The sequence below is a fragment of the Cupressus sempervirens genome, chromosome 8 (genome assembly GCF_028749045.1).
Source record: "Cupressus sempervirens isolate cs-2001-9-10 chromosome 8, ASM2874904v1, whole genome shotgun sequence".
Lineage (NCBI taxonomy): Eukaryota > Viridiplantae > Streptophyta > Pinopsida > Cupressales > Cupressaceae > Cupressus > Cupressus sempervirens.
The window spans coordinates 50,134,212-50,156,474 of NC_143125.1; the positions used below are offsets into that span (position 1 = coordinate 50,134,212).

Consider the following 22,263-nt stretch of genomic DNA (forward strand, 5'->3'; position numbering starts at 1 on the left):
AATTTTGATCTCTTTTCTCATTCTAAGGTAGAGGATCCATCTTTCTTTTTCCCTTCAACCTGTGATTTTCAACCAACCGGACCAAAATGGTTGCAATCAATGTTGGCTTTCAACTTTATCCCTTAGTTGGATGTACTTAGCAAACATATGCACATAGAAAACATATATTTTGCAAGTAATATTTTCAAATTTTCCAAAGCACATTTTGGTTTGCAAACATTTGCTATAGGTTGTAAATTGTGACAGTTTAAAATAAATTTGTTAGTAACTTCCAACAATCTTATAAATATATCATTTTTATACAGTCTGAAGTATCCTATTTTAAGAGAGTAAATTTCTAATAGTATTAATAATTATAGTACAACTAATATTATAGAAGCTCAAAGATAAGGCTTCGGTACACTACATATAAAAATAGATATGTTTAAAGTGACATTCTTGATAGAATAAAATAGAATTGTTTTGTCAAAATAAATATAAATTTGAAAAAAAAACCTCTTCTTATATATGCTCTAGAAAAATAGAATTGATATCATTCTTCTATCAGAATAGGTCATTTTTCAACATAGTTCAAGTCCATCAAAATAGATCGTTTTTCCTCATAGTTCAATTCCATCAGAAAAGGTAACTTTTTAACATAGCTATAACATTCTACCATCAATGTCAGCAACTATTGTCTATACATCTGAGAGATTACCTTACAAAATGATGAAAAACACATGAAATGGATTGAAAAATAATATTGTCCCACATAGAGTCCAAAAGCTCTTACCTTATTTAGTGTAAACTCAACTCATCATGTATCATCTAAGTGGCCATCAATCCAGTGATAAAGAATACCTCACACAAGGCAATTACTATGATAGAAAAGAAAGATTAAAAACATAAAAACTTTGAGAAGTATGGAAAAGAAGTAATAGATTAAAAAATAGCGAGCACATGCTTTGGTGCCTTCGTTAAAAGTTTCTCTTGTTGACCAAATGAATAAATGAATTCCAAATAGGAAAAATCTCCTGAAAGTCACACAGCATGGGGTTAACTACAATTCAAGTTTCATTCTACTTGATACTTTTTTCTCCAAACTTCGCCCCATTTTCTTCTCTAGCGTTGGTAGCAGCATGCCATTGTATATATATTTATTTTTAGATGAACCAACACCTGTCTTCCTATGGTTGTTGCATCAGTCCATTTTGAACATTGATAAGAATAAGATATTTATAAATAAATCTTAATTCATTTATTTGTTTAACAAAGCAAAAAATGGTTGTGCCCATCCATTGTTCAAATTTAAATGCTTGAAGATCATTTTTTTTGTTTGTGTATTTTGACTAGGGATTTGGAAGCGTCAAGAAAATTTCCTTTGTAAGGAATAGAGAAGAGTCTTCCGGTCTTAGAAGAGCCACAAGCTGGGAAGAAAAAGAAGCAAAGACAAATGTATAAATTATGGTCTTAGAGAAACCCAAAATTACCCTAACTACCCTTCATGTTGTGTATTAAACTATGTGCTCTGACAAGCCTGGCGCTTAAGGTAAGCTGAGTTATATAATGCTGAAGGGAAAAAAATATGATATAAATATTTAAGCATACATTTGGTTGGTTGCACACGGTCATTCCTCCAATTGCCCTATATATGACTCTACACCAGGCTCTGTAAAAGAAATTGGAATAGTGGCACCATTGTCTTCAGGGCATAGAGAGCAGAGTGACAAGCGTTTCTTCCCTCCATTATATATTCAATAAGTTTGACTAGGTTAAGCTACGCAATGTAGTGCAGGGCATTTGAAGTGGGAGTGATTAGTAACTCTACAGCTTCGTTAAACCTGATACTTGGCAGATTTTAGTGGAATTTATCCTCTACTTGTGCATCACACGAAGTTTCATCCAACTTAACCAAAATCTTCACCAGATCTAGATACTCTTCCTATCCAGCTTAACCAAAATCCTCAACAGATCTAGATACCCTTCCCTTACAGCTAAATGCAAGGTCATGTCTCCCTGTTTATCAGTAATATTTTTCATTTTGTTATCCAAACCTTCATGAATCACTTGGTTAAGCTTGACAAACAAATATAACCTTTCAGTTTATCAAAGTGAGTTAGTGTTGAACATGACCCAAGTCCTGTAACTTAGTGGCTAGCTCTTCCAGAAAATATGCATTTTAGGAATTGGTTGATTAAATAACAAAAGCCAATAAGTGAATAATAGCTTATGACTAAAAGGATAGTATGTAAAGGAAATGAACCTGGGTGTCCAGAAACTAATCTTGATAGGTCAAGATTTCCAAGCAGTTCTTTGGCCTCTTTTATTTTATCACTTTAAATCTTCAAAAAAAGGCCAATATATTATCCATTTCTAAAAGAGTTCTTTTCATCTTAATGTTGAATGCTAGTTGATTATTAATTTCCCAATGCATACCTATAAGTTTGATCTGATACTTAAAGCCTAAAGTGACACCAGCTTCAATCCCTCCATTTACAATAAAAAGGAGTTAACAAAGAGAATAACCCAAGTCCCCTAGTTTTACTGTTAGCTCATTTGACAAATCTGCATTTTAAAAAACTTATAAGTATTTAATGAAGAACATAAACCTAGGTCTCATAAAATTAATCTTGATCAAACAAGCTTTCCAAGTCGATCTTTTGCAATACATTACCACTTTGAAAAGCTTCAAAGAAGGCCAACACGTTATATGCTTTTGAAAGACTTTTCTTCATGTCAAGAGAATATCTAACAACATGGGTAAAGGCACGATCACTCCCAGACAATACACCTCTTAGTACAACCAAATTTCTCTATGAGCAAATAGTGACAAGGTTTAGCATACCACTACAGTTGACAAGTGAGAGAGGGGTACACTTTGTAAACCAAACAATCAGAACAATGGCAAGTGAGTACAAAATCTTTCATTCTTTTTCGAGTGCCTACTATCCTAGGGCAAATGGTCAAAGAAAATCTAAAAATAAAATATTTGTCACAATTTTGTACAAAACCTGTGGAGTTGAAAAAGGAGATTGGGAGGAAAGACTTCCAGCAGTCCTATGGGTGTACATGACTACCTATAAGGCCACCACAGAGCAAACCCCCTTTCATTTAATGTACAGACAAGAAGTTGTCATGCTAATGGAATATGTAGTACTAAGCTCAAGATTAGTAGTTGAACACAGAATAGGAGATGTGGAGAGTTTAAGGGAAAGACTCAATGCTTTAATAAAGTTGGATGAAATCATGACACTACCTCAATGGGCGACTGAGGTCACATTAGGGAGACACAAATTCTAGCATGATAAGCACTTGAAGAAGATGAACTTTAGACAAGGTCAACTAGTACTCAAATATAATGGCAAGAATGAAATAAAACCGGGTAAGTTTGAAGTTAGATGGTTGGGGCTATACAAGGTAATGGAGGTGAGAGAAAATGGAGCAATCAAGTTGTCCACTCTAGATAATAAACCATTGAAAGGCTTCGTCAATGGGCCTAAACTAAAGCCTTACAAAGACAAGAACGGAAATTTCTATTTACTCCATAAATATAAAAGATGAAAGTGAGGGAAAAGAAATAAAGGAAGACTTAATTAAAATCAAAGGGCAAAGGACTAAGTGGAATATAAAAAATAAAAAATAAAAAAGTGTTGTACCTATAAGGAGGACATCCTCCATCCTCAATATTATTGCCCAAAACAGAAGCAGACCCACAAATGGTGTATGAAACACAAATGGAGTACATTACAGAAAGTGGAGTAATCGGGGGACAAGTAATCAGGAGACGAGGAGCAACGCGGGCCAAAAGGTACAAACGCAAAGTGCAAGCAAGAGCCATACACAGTGTTAGCCACATTTTGTACTTGGTTCTACTATTTTTCTTGAGTATTTGAAAAAAGTCTTGAATAAGAAATTTGAACCTTGAACTTGAACCAAAAGTTCAAAGTTCAAAGGTTCAAAGTCGCCTTTTCTAAGTGTCGGGAAACTTTTCTTAAGTTCAGCCTTTATCGAGTTAGAGCCTTGAACTTGAGCCTTGAACCTATTGGTTCAAAGTTCATTGGTTCATCGTTTTACTATTACACACCCAACATTAAGTGTTGTGTTTTATCGTGGATTTCGGTGCTCTATCGAACTTGAACCTTGAACCACTTGAGGTTAGTTCAAGTTCACGGTCTTGTGTGTCAAGAGTTCGTTAATTAATCATTTCGTACTTGTTTTAGTGAGCACTTTATCCTAACATTTCTTGATGGGATGAACTTGAATCTTGAATTGATTGTGTTATGGTTCAAAGATTCAAAGTTCATGAGCTTAAGAGTCACCTGCCTATAGATATGTGGCAATATGGAGATATTCAATCTTTCCGAAAATAATGAAAAGACATGCAATTAATACCAATTGGTTAAGGTGATGACAAGATAAAAAGTTCAATACTTGCGGAAGTGAAGGCACTCATTAATGAGTAAGAGATCCTGACAGATCGGTACTTTCCCGATCATGTAGTGTGCATGTCCTCTAGGTATGTATTACCATAAAACCCCCCTTTCTGGTAAAAGCCATAATTTCTTGAACAAAGCAAATCTGGTGTGTCTGCTTGGAATCGGAGGTGAATAGCAAATTGTATCTTCATCAGAAGTTCTTTCGTGAAATCCATATGTGGTGAGTTTTCCTTCTCCACCTAAATTTTTTGCTTTGTTTCTTCCAATAATTTTAAAAGATTGTCTAGTTTCTTTTTGCATCTTGTCTAGTGTTGTGAGTGGAAACTTGTATATCCCCATGGCTAACTCACATCCTAAATTACCCAAAGGAAAGAAACTTGGCCCTCTGATGAGCTTTCTATCAAAGTTAAGAATATAGCCCTTGTAGATGAAGAAATTGAGAAGGTAGTGGGTAGGTTCAGGAATTTACACCCAGGTTTCATGGCCGAACGTCTATCTGAAAGCGGTCTTATCCAAGCCGCTGGTTTTCTTGAAGCTATACCCTGCCCTGAGCTAGTATTAGAATGTAGAGACAAATATGATGCGGCCGAGAGATGCATCCGGAATTTTAACAGTGAAGTTCTAGTATATGTGAACCATTTTACCATCATGGGAGCCCTACGAATTTCACCCAAAGAAGTGTATCAGATCTGGACTATCATCTTGTCGTATTCCCAATTCACAATTAAATCCAAGGATTATAATAGCGTTATCGCTAAAAACTAGTTGTTGAAACCCGAGAAAGGTGGTTCTCACTTGCTGAGACCCCTTACCGGAGAACATATGATACCAGGGGTTAAAGATGTGATCATTCTCCTAAATAGGGTGAAGGGAAATTCACACGCCTTCTTGTGGGAAAACTGGATGTATTTCCTCATCCAAGATGTGCTTGACAAGGACAAATATATTGATTGGGCTGAAATCATTGCAGACAAGCTGCGTGAAGAGCTTTCTCAAGTCTTCAGGACTTCAAGGTTTTATATATCATCCTATCCATTCTATGTTTTGGCTTCTTGCAGACAATGGTAGGGTTTACCCCATGAGATATGGGTAGATAATATGGCCATATATGATGATTACCCGTTACTACAAAAAAGGAGAAATTTTGAAGATTTCCACTAAGTTCAAGATACTTTTCTAGCCAAACTGGTGTTTGAATCACAAAGTAAAGAAAACAAAAAGGTTATTAGAGTAGACCATGCAATTGATTACAATTTATGGTAGTTATTTTATACAGTTCCCCAAATTCACTTATCTAAGAGTTGGAGGTTTTCAAGGGAAGCCTTTAAAGCTTCCAAGATATTGTTTAGACGAATATGCTTTGATTGAAGTATGTTGCCAAGTTGCCAAGGTTGATAAGAATTGCAAGATTAGAAAAGGTTGAGGGTACATTTTCCCTATGGAACTAGACCATTAGCATTGCAAAAGTATCCAAGATGCTTTCCGTCTCAAAGAAGAAACTAAAAACTATGAATTTGCAACTATACTCTTCCCGACCTCAATCTAATAGAAAGAACTTTGCCAATTCCAATTTGAACTCGGCCCTTCATTTTTTCATGAACCCCATGTAGATGACTATTGGGTGGACTATGAAGATGATCTACAAGTAAGGGAGAGACTGTGGTCTCAATTTACAATAATGCAAATTTTGGAGTTCAAGCTCTCAGTGAAAGTTTGAGGAATTGAAGATGCAGAGAATGAAGAGGTCTTGGATCCTATGTACGTAGAGCAAGTTGAAGTCCTTCCTATGCTCAACTTGGACTGGAATAAACTAGAAGAGGAAGGTCTTCATGCGAGAACCATCCCTTTAATCGATAGAACTAAAGCTTGGCTTAAAATGAAAAAGCGGCTAAGGCTGAAAGAAACAAAGTATCCCCCATAGATGACCTCGAATAGTTCCAGTTCAGTGATACCACCTCCTGATACTGATAACGTTGCACCATGTTCCCCTATAAGTGAACAAGTTTCATAACAAGAAGATGAACCCCATACAAAGGAGCCAGTTCAAGTTCAAATTCAGACACCACAAAGGATCACCCCACTCCCGGAGTCAGAAGGGGAAAAAGGATAAGGAAGTCGTAGTAATTCTAGATAAGGAGCTTAGTGAAAGAGAACCAAATATAGAATCCACTACCGAGAGTCCTATGAAAGTCATGGACTAGATGGATCAAAACAAGCAAGTGAATGACAAAGTTAATACTGTAAGTAAAAATGCACTAGTTGTTGGGAACCCAGTAGGATCTCAAACTCCCCAAACTTAGAGCAATATTTCCACTCCCAATTGGTTTGACCTATCAATCAGTAAGAAGTACAGCGCCAACCCTTCCAGTGTAGGATATGGTGGGTAAATACCTTGTCAGGACTACTAAGAGTAAGAAACCAAAAATTGAAGCTATGCTAGATGTTGATGATAAAATGGAGCATTGGATAGCAAACATCTACAAATCCATCAATGACAAAAAATAGGAAGAAGTCCAGCCACAAGGCTTCATGGTAGAAAGAACTAACCTTGGAATGGAGACTAAGGTTGTTGACATGAAAATCTTCAATGCCACTAACAAGAAAATTGAACATAGGATTTGGAAGGACTAGAAAGACAAAAGGGAGATGAAGTTGACCATACAGTTAATGGCAAAGTATATCCATGTCCTCCAGAATCCTAATGCATTAGCCGTCCAAGGTAGTGCTTTTGTAGTAGATGTTACTTCCCCTGCTTATCAAAAATTTATTGATCAAGTTGAAAGGGACAAGTCAATAGCCAGAGTCTTTATTTATTGGGTGGATGCTATGATGGCCCATGGGGTGAGTTACATCTCTAAATTCACTAAAACTAAAACATGGGTAGCTAAGATGGTAGCAGAATTGGAGTTTGAACTAAATGTGTGGGAACCTAAGAAAGTGAATTGGGATGAGTACATCATCCAGATTAAAAAAGTCCAGACTTATGGTACTGCTAAGCTAGGCATAGTTCAAAAACTCTGCGTTATATCCCCAAAATGGCGATGTATCATGAGTCACTGAAGAAGACGAAATAAACGCCAAATTATTCGGCTACGTTTTTTTCCAAATATCGTGGCGGTTTAATAGTGTTTATCTCGCGAGAAAACTCTATTTACTTGAGTTTAATTCGTTGACAAGTCAATAGAAAAAGACAAACTCTTTATCCACTCATTCGATCATTTTTAACAACTGCATATGAGAAAAATGATGCCTCTAGGTCTAAGAAACAACTTGCAGGTGGAGGAAAACTATGTCGCAGCTGGAGGAAAAGGACTTGTAGGTGGATTTGTGTTGAACGAGCAAAAGAACGGGTGGATGAAGTCTTTTCTTTCACCACGCATCTCAAGTAATTTGCACTCTCTACCCACTACTGATTTGATCTCTCTCTACGCTGGTGCCAGCGTTGCAAGATTCCTAGCAGTTCACTCATTGCCCACTCCAGCAAGGTCATTGATGCTTCTATTCCTGTGTTTAACATATCCTACACACAAATTATCAATGCTTCCTAAAGTTTAACGTAGTTTCTAATCAGATTTGTAAAACCTAAGATGTCTTTGATTCACAGACTTACCAAGATCGATGAAAGGGTGAAGGAAAATTATTGAAGTGTCTGTTTACAAATCTATGTGGCTTATTTCCATATTAGTTTAAAATGTTGTTCTATTTGATTATTATTATCTTAGAATTTTTTTCAGTTTTACATGTCATTCATATTAAAAATTAACATGTAGTTATTTTTAATTCATTCATTCACAAAGTATAATAATATGAAAGTAAATTCATGAAACAATTAATAATTTCAGTTTTAGCAATATATTTAATATATAAAATATTTTTATTTGTGCTATTAAATTAATAATTTATTTAATTTTCTTTTTACAAAAATTTTCATGTTCATATATTCATGATTTAATTTTAGTGGTCGATTGTTCTACAACTTTTTTGTATGTATGTGTTGTTAAGATTATAATTTATTTTATTAAATTCTCTATTTTCAAATCTCCGTAAAAGTGTCAATTTATGGCTGATTTTTCCACTGAGTTTTTGGTGAATCCGAGATTTTCAAAATTTTGGGGTTGGCCGAGATATTGCTGCAACTGATTTTTTCAACTATGTTGCTAAATTCTTGGTAGATATGTCTGATGTTGCTGTGGATGTCGATTTCCTATTCATTGCAAGAGCTAATTTAGAGTGGAGAAACATAATCATCAGGCAAGGCTTACACGAAACATCAAAGCTGTTGAGGGAGATGGAATGTCTCAAACAGATCCTGGACAATGACATCAAGTGTATTGATGTTAGGATCATGGAAAACGAAGATAAACCGAACAGGGCAACCCAAGAGGTATTGGCATCCTTTCAGGACAAAATGAAGATAATGAAAGAGATCTGAGAGATGGTAGTCAAGGATTTCGCTAACATTGCCCGCGTAGACTCCATGATGATTTTATGCAGGGATCATTTTGAAGCACACGAAAAGAAGATGGACCATGTTCACAGGATTGAGCACACGTGGAAACGAAGGCTGGAGCAGATTGGAGTGCCCCTACAAAAGGAGTTGGTCAACTTCGCAGTGGCTTATAAAAAGTGGAAGGAAACAAGTAGCAAACTTCCTAAAGATCCGGAGCAGTAGGCCATTCCTGCTGCCACAACTAAAAGCTGATTAGATAGGATTTAGGGGCTACTTGCCTTAGTATGCTTTCCTTCAAATTAGTTGTTCTAAAGATTGTGTTTAAGTATGTTAATTTATAACTTCCTGAGCGAGTTAGTTTTTAAAACGAAATCTTAAAGCCCTGTGTGGCTATATAAGCATGATTTTGAGATTTTGAGAGGGTCGGCTCTCTGGATATTGAAACATGGTTTTAACTATCTTTTTTTCTATGATACTTGATATTCAATGCAATAATATATGGGATCATATGGTTTTATGTATGAATCTTGGTTGTTAAATCATATGGTTTATTGAAGCATACTTTTCATTGTCGTCTAGGAGTGGATGTATGTGAAACCAATTCTTTATTTGCATTACATGTTGATCTTGAATCTAGACTAACAGAGTAGCCTTCGTTTAATCATTTTTGTTTAAGATTGTTTCACAGTGATAATCAGTCATGTGGCAAATCATTGTGAAATTTGGATTGCTTTTCAATCTGCACATTCTTTTCATTATTATGAACTGAGTGTTTTGCCTTATACTTTATGGTCAAAAGTAATTGTGAGAATCATTCTTTTAAAATAGAATTTAATCTGCAAAATCTTTCAAGTCAGGAAGTTGTACCTATTAAATACAGAGGGTTCACTCTCAAAGGGACTCATTTGTTAGTGTGTGTTTTTTCCTAAATTTGGGAGTAGAGTCAAGAATCAGTTAATACTTCAAAGGAAAAAATTGTTCACTAACACACAGAATTCAGTAAGACAGTATTCAGCCATATGGAAGAAGGACAAGACACCATACACCTAGGCCACCAGAGATACACTGTACATGTACGGAAATTAGTCATATGGTTGCAAACTAGGGTAAGGAAGCAAGGCATCATACGAACTCAGCAAGACACCATACAAACTTAGCAACGCAATGTACGGATCAAGCAAGGTAGTGTATGGGGAAGTCATAAACACTAGTTACGGACTCCTCCAATCGTACGACCTCCTAAAAATTATCTAGTTGTACAAACTATTATCATCGTACTAAATCCTCCATCCATACGGACTCCTCTGGTAGTCGTATGACCTTCTATAGTTATACACCAGTTTGGCAGTAGGCACAGTTTAGGGAACGATAGCCAATTAAGGGCAAGATACAAGCACAACCTCCAAGAGGAGCCATACAATACAATAGTTGGACAACGCGTGGAGAGAAGAAACAGTTACCCAAAAAGAATTAAAAACTCCTCCAGATTGATACAACATCATAAAATGGTAAAGATAAGAAAGAATTAAAAACTCCTCCAGATTGATACATGATAAAAGGGAAAGATATGAGTACAAGCTCCAAGAGGAGTCATACAACACAATAGTTGGACAACACGTGGAGAGAAGAAACGGTTACCCATAAAGAATTAAAAACTCCTCCAAATTGATACAACATAATAAAATGGTAAAGATAAGTGTTGGGAACCCCAGTAGAGAAAAAATTATTGATTCCAAGAAGAAAAATTCAGTCTTGCAGGTGAAGAAAATGACAAGCTAGAAGGATAATAGGAAAACTACATAACAGACCACTATTGTTGCCACTATCACTTTTGAAAGTGTGGTGGGAAGTGAATGTCGCACCTAGTGGGAAAATGCAGAAGATAGTCATCCACTAAAAGAGGTGCTAGGCAGAGCTAGGGTAGAGAAAATCATTTGTATGCCCAATTCTAATTTAAGGGAGTTTGAATCTATATTAAGGACCATGGTGTATGGCTATGATAAGAAATCTCATAAATTTGTAATTCAATATTTGCATCAAACCCTAACAATCTCTTACTTGGCTAAAGAATCAATAAGGTTTTTGGTATTCCTAATTGAGGGCAAAAACTGACAAAAACCCTGATGACAATGGAGGAAAAAAGGAAGTGGTTGGGGCTAATGTACAGAAAGGACTTCACAAAACAGGAGTGGGAGAGCATTCTCACCAAAAAGAATAGTTGCGGTCCAGAAAGTGTTGGGGTTCTACAAAATTTTCATAGCTAGTGAAGAATGGCAATGCATTGTTTGGTTAAAAGTAAAATTATAGTCTGAAGTTGCACATCAGATATTGCACTATGGATGTTACCTATGGTTGATGGATGGAATTGGGGCCAAGTGTACAATTGGGCATAGTATCTCTCAGAGAGATTACAAGAATTCATGGATTTGAAGCATAAAGCATTCTACATGCTATACCATACCATTGCATTATTCTTGGAAGCAGTTCGTACTTAGGTGGTCTTTGAATATAAAGGGGCATTGGTTCCAGCAAACAAAGTGGAACCCTACAAACCAGCCATGACATATTGGGTTCACATGGACATTTTTGGAGCAGGGTCAGGTGGGGGAGAACCTCAGAAAAGAAACCAAGACAGGCAACGATACAAGTAGCATTCCTTGACAGTTCAAGTCAAGAAGAGAGTGGAGAGGATAGTTCAAAGGATGAGATGAGTACAGACACATCTTAAGATTCCCTCGAGGAAGAAATCCGTCTGCGCCAATTGAAGGGCATGCTTGGAGATATCACTTTTTTGCCAAGAGCAGAAGGGCCATTGCTAGGCAGGGTACCTGAGTATGCCCAGATTCACCAAGATGAGATTAGGAGTGCTAAAGTTAAGAGTACGCAACATGAAGAGGGACGTATCACCACTGGTATGGAGGAAGGCGTTTGTACTATGCCTAGTACACAAGAGGGACGTACCACTACTAGTACAGAGGAAGGCATTTGTACTATGCCTAGTCTACAAGAAGGTGCAGAGGTTCATACCATGGAGGGTAGTCGTATAGAGGAGAACCATAGTACAGAGGAAGAAAGTAGCAGACAGCAAAAGGTTCCTCAATGGGGGGCAACAAGACTTTCGTTGCCAGGAGTGGCAAACATGGTTCCTTCAGATTAGCAGATTTGTACTAAGGTGATAGAACTCAAGTGTCAAAAAAAGTGTGGGCACAAGGTAAGACTGCAAAAACCACAAGGTATAGAAGTAGTACAAACTATTGCCTTGGGTGGTACAACTCACAGGAAAAAATGGCTACACAGCAGTAGAAGCAAGGCGAACAACCCAAAATTGAACATCAAGACACACCGAGGAGGATACATCGGTTGAGGATGCAGTACTAGATAAGATAAGATAAGATAATAGTATTAATGTCCAACAAAAGAGCATCAAAGGCCTATGGGACTGGAAGGTTACAATCAGGAAGCTGAAAACAACAAGAGCACCAAGCAGTGTTCATAAAAAGCAAACAACTAAAGAACAAAAGAAAAAAAGAGACAGAACTAAACGTAGAGAGAGAGATGCCAAGACAAAGACAGACTAGGAGACCTTTCTTGGCGAGAATAAATCAGTCACAGAAGGATATGACCGTGAGTGCAAAGAAGCTCTGGTATGTCTCTCTGAGCTCGTAGAGGAGTGCCGCTAATGTAAGAAACCGGTACGGGGTCTAATAGACCTAGAATGATCAACACAACTGGACTACCTTTTCACACCATGCAAAGGAGATAAGGGTGTGAAATAAGTAGTAATGAGCTAAGTCGAAGGGTGTCGGTGAGGAAGAAATGCCTATAGAGTGCTATCACAGAGCAGAGTGGTCTCCTGAAGATAGAGAGCTAGACATCGCTGGTCACAATAACTGAAGAAGTCAGAAAGAGAAAAGCAATCTCGAAACAGGCAGCGAAATCTCCCTCTAATCTTGTAGTAGATAGGGCAATGGAATAAAAAGTGAGTCTTCATCTCAACCTCAGCTAAAGTACATAGCTTACAAATCCACTCACCACTATCAATATGATGGTCTATCTGAGCACAAAGACGGTGAGAACCAATTCTGAAGGACCCCAAAGAAAAACACAAAGCATAAGACCACTGTCGAGATAGGTAACTAGTACAGACAATAATCCCATCACTGATCTCCAAAAAGTGCTCTGCATAAAAAGACATCCTTGGTTGCAGCCCGCCCAGCAGATTATTCCAAGTACTGATAATGTACTATCTGTAGAAATCAAGTCTGACGTGCTCATTTAACTCCTGTTGGGAGGGGAGATGAGCAAGGGCATTCAATAAGAACTGATAGGGAGGGAGACAATCAATGTCTATCCCAATCGAACTCAACAGGGAGGATGCCTGTGCATACCAGCAACAAGCATGAGAACATGTATCAGAACTCGCATAGGTGACAAAAGAGCAATAAGCCAGGTAGGAGTATCAATCACGATCAATAGCTAAATCCGCAAAACAACGCAGACAATGAAGGAACCAAATTAGATCAAAAATGGTAGCAAGACTAAAAGAATGAGCGCCAAACTCAGTAAGAATGATACTATGAGGAGTGAATCTATGGCATCTAATGATGCGTCGCAAAAGAAGAGTCTAAACTCGCTCAATCGAAGCCCAGTCTAAGCTAAGACGAGACGACCCAAACCACAAAGCCATAAAGAACCGTCACCCAAACAAGAGAGTCCACAAAGGATAACTTGGACAAGCTATCCTAAAAGTGGTGTCTAAAACATTGTTTCTCAAGCATAGCAAGAGAACGCATAACCTTGTTGACTCTCGACTGAATCGCCGTCTCAAACTAAAGCAAGGACCAGAAAACTTCACCCCTAGATACATATATGAAGAAGTGATCTCAATCTCCTGACCTTGAAAAAAGAAGTGTAGGTGAAAAGTTTTCAGGCAATTAAAGATCATAACCCGAGTCTTACCCAGGTTAACCGCAAGTTGTCGCTTATCACAAAAGGAAGTCAAACCATCAAGCAGCCTCTGTAAACTCTCTGGTGAAGAGGCAAAAAGAACCACATCATCAGCGAAAAGAAGAATAGAGATCAAAACCCAGTGGAGAAAACAACCATCACCTGGGAGCGATGACTTCAAAAGGAAGTCCTCAAGCTCATGAATATACAAGCCAAACAATGTAGGGGAGAGAGGACAACCCTGTTTGACCCCAATGGCGCTATGGATTGAAACAAAGAATCCCTCTGGGGTCCTGAATCGACCCACAACAGTCTCATATAATCTCATAATAGCAGTAAGTAACAGCTCAGAAATCCCAATCACTCGAAGCCTCTCGAAAAGAGCCACCCGAGAAACAAAATCAAAAGCCTTGCAAAAGTCAACAAAGCAGCAATAAACTTTCACCGATCTGTGTTTAGCCTCCTCAATAATAGCCCAAAGAGTAAAAATGCGATCCATGGTTTGGTAATCTACTCGAAAACCAGCCTGACCTCTAGCTCTACAACTTTTCCTATCAAGCTCACTAGATAACATAGCATTGAGAGTTGTGGCATAAAGTTTGGCAAACGTGTGTCCAATCATAATGGTTCTGTAATTCCCAAGATTCAAGACAAGGCCAGATTTGTGAATAGGGTAAATCAGATGTCTGGACCAAGAAGTCGGGAAACCAATGCAGACTACTCTGTTGAAAAGAGTAGAAATATAGGGGTCCAAAACCAAGGCACCAAACTTAAAGAGTTCAGCCTGGAATCCCTCTTCATCTGTTGCTCAGCTACGTCTCATGGATCTAATGGCCTCATAGAAGAGGTAGATAGACTTCTTGAAGAAGTTGGGATAGTACCTCCACCCTCTCCAATGCCCTTGGAGGCAGAAGGGGAAAACATAACAAAAATGCAAAATAAGAAAGTTGGGCCTTCCGAAACAATTTCATTGGAAGACAAAGCAGAAAGATTTCTCCAAGAGTTGCATGTTATGGAACATACTACCAAGGAGATTATAAAATAGGCCAAGAGTCGGAACCTTGAGGCCATAGTTAGAGCAGCCGAATCCTTGGTAGCATTCATGAAGAAGGACTGCCATACAAATTGGAGGTTACTTCAACAAGGTGGGTACAAGTAGGAGAGAATAGCTGCAAAGTGGACAACCCGATACACCATACCTCTACCCAAGGAACAACCACCCCCCATACACGCACTTGCAGAAACGGAAGTAGTTTTTAGAAGGACATATTTGGAACTTCAGTAGGAAAAGGAAATGCCAAGACAAATGGAAAGGGAATGGAAGGTAGAAAAAGATGCTCTAGAAGAAAAATGGAAGATAGAGAAAGCTGCCCTGGAAGAAAAATGGAAGATAGAGAAAGCTGCCCTGAAAGAGAAAATCACAACAGCAGAGGCGAAAAAGATGGATGCATTGTGTGCTCTGCAGGGAGTTCATGCCAAGCAGAAGGTTGTTGAACGGGATCTTCTACGCCTCCATGGAGCTCCAAGTCCAAGGATGTCTTCACGACCTACTTCTTGAGGTCTAATTTTCCTTTTTAAGTTTTTGTTGGGTAGTCATGTGGAAGACGACTTCTTTTGTTCGGGGGTATATGTAGTATGTAATAAAGTAATGTTGTAAATTAGAACTAGTTAAACTTTGTTGAGTTTGGGTAGTCAAGAAGCGACGGGATGCATCTGTTGGTTTTCCCAACCAACCCACCATCATATAAGATCTTTGGAAAATGGATGATGTACTTATATGTTTTTGGTAATCAATAAAGTAATAACATTTCCTCGCCATTTCAGTATTCTGGTAATGAATGTTATATGGTACAGTTGAATTTATTATATATTGCTATGTGTAACATGTGTCAATAAGCATTCTACATGTAACAAATTTAGCAAATAAAAGATTATATGCAGCCACTTCCAAATTTTAGTGTCTTCATATGAAAGTAATTATGTAAAACCATGAAGCAGATTATGATGATTCCATGTTTGCAAAAGTAATCTAATAGAATGATCAACATGCATCTGTGGTGCTTAGTGTAACTTCTATGCTGAAGTCATAATTGCATACACGCATAAATTTTATATGGGGATAAAATTCAGCTGCAGCTGCATCCAGCATCTTATCAAGGTGCTCCGTATATGAACATCTGCAATGAAACAATGTAACAAATAAATAAATATCTGTGTAAAATAGCCATAAAGATTCATTTATACATAGGTAATATTGTGGCACAACATAATCACATTTGACCAGCTATAAGTCATTTACTGAAAGCCAATCGATTTGCAACATGCTGCATTCTTAAAACAGATTTGGGAGATTCAGGGCATATCAGCCTAAGCGAATTCCCATGTGTCCCTTGCTATGTGTTCCCATAATAGATTAGGAAAACATACCTTATTGTAAAGGCTACAACAACAGGATATCCTTCATGCAGCAGTTGCACAAACTGACGCTCGGACTTGAATTCAATAACTTGTGAGGGTCCAATATCCGTTGGATAACCTGTATAATATCTGAAATTGGCAATTGCACAAGCACTTGAAGGCATAAGTGACATTTAGTTTAACTTTGTAGATGGATGTTGAGAACAGGATGTAAAGAAACTGACATTAAAGAACAAAAAAAAGTCCATCTAGAATATTTAATAGAAAATGAAAAAACGATTTAATGGCAGTCTAAATGCCTGTATATAATATCATGTGCTTGAAGCTTATCAAATTCCATTCTATGATAAAATAATTACACAAAACCATAAAGGAAAAAAATGCCATGGAACAGAACATTTTTTTACTGTTTTCTGAGGGAGAATAGTGTAAGCAGTTTTCCTCCACAATATCGAAGAGATTAAGTCCAAGTCCTTCCTAACAACTAAAGTATGTTGTTACAATCTCTCATTTCAATACAAGTTGATTTCCTCCGCTTAATATGGCACCTTCTCCACTAGAACGGAAGAAATTATTGGACAATCTCACTTATCAAAAATTATTATAATTAAGAGAGTAGCCCAAAAATAAGTTGTGCTTTTAAGTTTTTAACTAAGCTTGAACAATGGTAAGGCATTTAGAAAAAAAAATTATTCCCTTGATCTCTATAGAAAAATGAACAGAAGCCTATTCTCAAACAAAACAAGCAGGTTTATATTGCCCTCGGACTTCTAAAGGGCAACTTTTACAACATGATCAATTTCTAAAATTCAACTTCTATATTTCCAAGAAATGAAGAATATAATACAGAACCCCTTGAAGAAGTTATCCTGTACTCATCAGTCTTACACTTTATCAGCTGTATTCTCGAAATCAAGAAATGTATCAGACAAAAAACTCCTTAAAGAGGACATATGGTATTGGTATGACCTTATTTCTTGACTTATTATATGCAATAAAATTTTCACTTTAACGAATTTGATATCCTTGTGTCATTTTTATTATAATAATTGAACCTAATATAATATTATTAGATATTAGAGCAAGTACTACAAAAAGATTTGTCTTATTATGGTATTTGGGAGATGCAACTGACGATAAATATATTTAATGCTTGTCCAAGATTGAAGATGCTATCAACACTTTTACAGCACTAAATCACTGTGAAGAATTTATTACAAAGATAAGTCTTATATTTTAACACCCCTTTTAAGGCTTGTAAGAAAAGCAGAACATATAACACAATGACTAAAAACTAATGTTATGTCCAATATTCAGAAATAGAACCAAGAAGAATATCTCAAGCCTATCCCCACTTCCTATAGGCTATAAGGAAAAACAAGGGAAATTATTTTAAAATTTATTTTAACTTACACCTAATATTTTTTTAAAATTTAATGGCAAATTAAATTTATTTTTTTTAAATAAAGAGTGTTTTCAGCACTAATAAAATAAGAAGTATGAGAAAATATGTAAGAAAATTGACCCCAATGGCCCAATGAGGTCCTATGAAAGAAGAGTGCCTGGATTCATTTGGATCATCAAGTTTGACATCATTTTGCCATTCAACTTTCAAAATTTTAGCTTTGTGTTCAAGTCTGCCTTGTAAGGTGAAAACCCTCCGTTCATTTGAGGATCATTGTAATGTCACCTTTTTGGCTACAAGAAGAGTGTAGGGACTGTTACTCCAATCTTCCTTTCCTACTATGTTAAATGAATATAAGTTGAGGAAAGTGGCACTAGACAATGAGATATCAATGCAAAATTGTGATATATATGTATTTAATGCTCCTTTATAATGTTTGTTACAATTTCAAGTTCATCGAGGACGATGAACCACAAGGGGAATGGTATGTTACATTCCAATTTTTTACCTAATTTAAAATATAGCTGTTAAGGTTCACATGAAGTCAGTTGACAGTTAAATTTGTTATAATCCTACAAAATGGTAAGATAGATAGTCGTTCTAATTATTTACCACGAATTCATGGAATTGAATAGGCAGTTAGTTGTTATGATTATTTATAACTTGTAATGATAATATGATTTAACTACAGAGAATTTCCTTGTAGGAAGCACGTCGAAGGGGTGGAAGCATTGTCAAAAAAAGAATTAGGCAAAAGCATCACCATCACTGGGCACATGGGTTAAGGACCTAGCAACTTGAAAACAGGATACATCTGTGGGACCGACATGAGCTATTTAAATAATCTAGGAAAACATAAAATAATTGAGTTAAAAAGTACATATAGATATAAAAATGAAATGACACCATTATATTGTAATAATTTAATAAAGTGATGTCACCCCATTAATATATTTACATGTACATATATAAATATAAGATTATAATAATATTCAAAATATAATAACATTCGAATTATTGATGCAGGAGCATCTTGCATGGAAAAATTATTGAAAAAAAAAAAAATTGGAAAAAAAATAAAATTTGTGGAGGAGAGAGAAAGTGACGAAAATTAGAGGAGAAATAATAAAAAAATTAAAAAGGGGAAAAAGGAGAAAAGAAAGAAAAAGAGGATTTCTATTTTCGAGGTGCATAGGTGGCATAATAGAAAAAATAAAAAATAAATGGTTGTCATTCCATTTATCGAGGTGTGTGGGTAGAATTCTAGAAAGTTATGAATATTGTAGAAGGTTATGGAAGTTGTAGAAGGTTGTGGAGGAATTTTAGAAGGTTGTGGATAAGTCGTGCATTGGGTGATAAGTGCCTATTTAAGCAAGGCATATGAGCATTTCTAATCAAGCTCAAGGGGAAGCTCAAGGAGAAGCTCAAGGGGAAGCTTGAGGAGTAGAAGCTCAAGGAAAAGCTTGAGAAGTGGAAGCTTGAGAAGTAGAAGCTAGAAGGTGTGAAGCTGGAAAGTGTGAAAGAGAAGGAGAAAGTGAAGAGAGATTTTTCCTAAGTCTGTAGACAGAGCGCCGAATGTGAGGCAGTTTACACTTGGATCTTGGATTAGGTTTGTGAGAAGAGCTAGTGACTGCGGTTTAGAAACAAGGAGGTTGCTTGGTGGCTTGCGAGCACAAGTTGAGATCTCAGAGGTTTCTACCAGAGTGTGGATCTGGACTAGCTTGGGTTTGGATTGGATCTTGTAGAAATGTTATTGTAATTGCTATTGGATTTTCAAGTATAATTAAATTGTATTCATATTGTTAGATTCTTGGTTGTGAGTTGGTAGGGTGGTGTGGCCCTTCGTAAGTGGTATCAGAGCGGACCTACATTAGTGGTATCAGAGCGTACCTTTATCAATTATAATCTTCTAACTCTATTCTTTCCATTTTAATATTCTTGTTTTTAACCAATTAACACTTGGCATGATAAATCGATTTAATACTTGGAATTTTGAATCAACTATAACCTTTTGAAACTGACAAAAGCCATGGAGTCATGATCGCTCTCCATATATGGAAGCTGTGAGGGGGAGATGGGAGGACCTTTTCCTTGGTACCCAAACTTCTCCCTACCTTGCTATGTTCCAAATTTTCCCTTGTTTCTTTAACCAATTCAACCCTACATTGTTACGTTTACATCTTGCCATTGATACAACTGCAAACTGCCATTGAAATGTCTGCAAATGCCCTTGATACATCTGCAATCTGCCATTGATATATTTGCAATTTCCAACCTCTTCCTTGATTGTGTGTTTTCAACTCAGCCGAGCAAGTATTTTCCGGCTAGGATACTGTGGTTAAGTGTTGAAGGAAACAAGAGGGAGCCGATCAGATCTCAAATTCCCCAAAGAATACATATCAGGTTATGAGTTATCTTTCTATGTTCTTGAATGCTTATTCTATTGCAGCCGGCTAAGCTTCAGAGTCTTTTCTATAATATTGTGATTTATATTATGCAGTTTGCTGATTGTTCTCCGAGAATTATATTGAGTTCTCTTTTTCTATTCATTGTATCCAGAACCATCTTTAAAAGAAGTCGAATAATATCTCTTTAAAAGGAGTCTCAAAATGTGTAAAACCCTTCATGAAGTTACTAATAACAATAACAAGTCTTGTGCTGTCTCAATTTATGATAAAAGATAATTAAGAGCAGATTGTGCATAACCATTCCAAAACACCTGGGAATCACCGGCAAAGTGGTCATGATATGGTGAAGAGATGTAAAAAGGCAGAGCACTCATAATTTTAATACACCATGGAATCACCGGTAGTGTAGCCAAGTATGGTGAAGATGTGGAATGAATCTGCAAGAAAACAAAAGAGAAATCAGACAAGAAAACTTTAAATGAAATATATTTAATAGCTCATGCATGATCCTGTTTATTGTATTTCCCTGCTGTCAAGACAAGTGGTGTGGTTAGACACCAGGATGCTCAGCGGATGACAAAATGATTCCTGTCTATTCCAGGTAGGAGGGCCTTTCTTGTTAGAGATGGTGTTGGGATAAGTTATGGTCCGAAGTTGGGTGGTTAAGCCCCTGACAATGTTTCACCTCTTCCCCAAGTTGTCGGACGTATAACAAGCAAAGATAAGCTATACATTCAATTGTTTGTCGGAAACAAGTATCTTTACTTTTATGATGTATATGCAAGACAAAGGTAAGATTAATTGAGTTATATCATCGTTACAGTTATTTTACTTTTAGTTGCCACAGATAGATTTATCTGATGGATTGTTATATCAATCTTTCATTTATATTAATAATAAATATGAGCATATCTTCTAATCTTGAGTTATTGTCACAGTTAAGCAATTGGAAGAAAAGGAATGATACAGTGGTTTCTGAAACCCTAATTGATACAGTGGTATCTGATGCCCTAATTTTATATAGTGGTATTTAATGGTAAACGTCGTTTGATTTTTAATATAGCGATATTGGATGGAAGTCGTTATATGATATTGTTATAGTAGTATCTGTGGACTAATCTGGGTGATTGCAGAAGCATCCCTACAATGATTTCTCATTTCAAATTCCATGGTATGTGGATTTTAATTTCTATAGTAAATTCATTAATGGTGTTTTAAGTTCTTAGTTAAGAAATTTTGTTTAACTAATTTTAACCATCAATCTCTTTCATATGAACGAAACTGATTTAACTGTCTTCCTATGGAAATGAAGTAATAACCGTATTTCTCAAGTATGTTAGTTGTTAATTAAGACTCGGTAAAAGGGTTTGTTACAACTATGAAGCTGATAATGGCAACTGTAATATATGATATGCTGCTGTATTACTTACAATGTGAAAAATATCTCTTATCACTTGTACTAATAGATCTATTATATTGGAAAATTGATATTTATTGTTAGAGCTTGCTGTTACTGATGGAGATGTTTTAATACTTGCAATGTTTGAGAAAGATATTGCTGATAGCAGAATGAATTGCCATCTCTGATTTGTAAATATGCTCTTGCAACAATAACAGTGCTGTTTGATCTTATCAATAATCACATGCAATGATTTATGGATGCCATCTCTAACTGATTATTTTTGTGCTTGAACCAGGTGAGACGCTAAGGCTGATTGCTGTAAAATCTAAATAGAGCAGGTCGTGGAATATAAAGAAATAAGATATAATATCTCCATTGCCTTGCAAAGATAAGTCGATACACCTTATATGCTGACAATGGTTTGAAGGAAAAGACATAACGACAAGACACGTCTCATCCTTCAATCATGTGCCTCTTTGATTATGTTTGTTAATTCATAACCAATGTAATGGTTAATTCATATCCAATATATTTGTTAATTACAAACTGTTTTTATCAAATCAACTTAGTCAATTAATCAAGACATTAAAGTTGTCAAATTAGTCGATTAATCAAGACATTTAAGTCATCGATTCCCATTGGACTTACTAAGTGTTACAGCGATTGGCTAAGGATGCAATATGAATGTAAATATGTAATTCATCAGAGCTGAGATATGTCTATGCATTATGAAGTATGGAGAGTGATACCAATCAATGGTATCACTGGTTATCTCTGCTTCTATTTAAGGAACCATCTTTTCTAAGACTTCATGGTTT

The 22,263-nt window shown here is 36.4% G+C and overlaps 1 protein-coding gene across 1 annotated transcript in view; it reads right to left on the reverse strand.

Moving 5' to 3' along the window:
* The window catches only part of LOC149541559 (Thioredoxin superfamily protein), an 86,457-nt gene that overhangs the window by 37,629 nt on the left and 26,565 nt on the right, over window positions 1–22,263 (reverse strand). The window contains exons 2-3 of the mRNA XM_089796771.1: window positions 16,240–16,359; window positions 15,911–15,989 (exon numbers count right to left, since the gene is read on the reverse strand). Coding sequence (XP_089652897.1) covers window positions 15,911–15,989; window positions 16,240–16,359 — 199 coding nt within the window. The remainder of the gene's footprint in view (window positions 1–15,910; window positions 15,990–16,239; window positions 16,360–22,263) is intronic.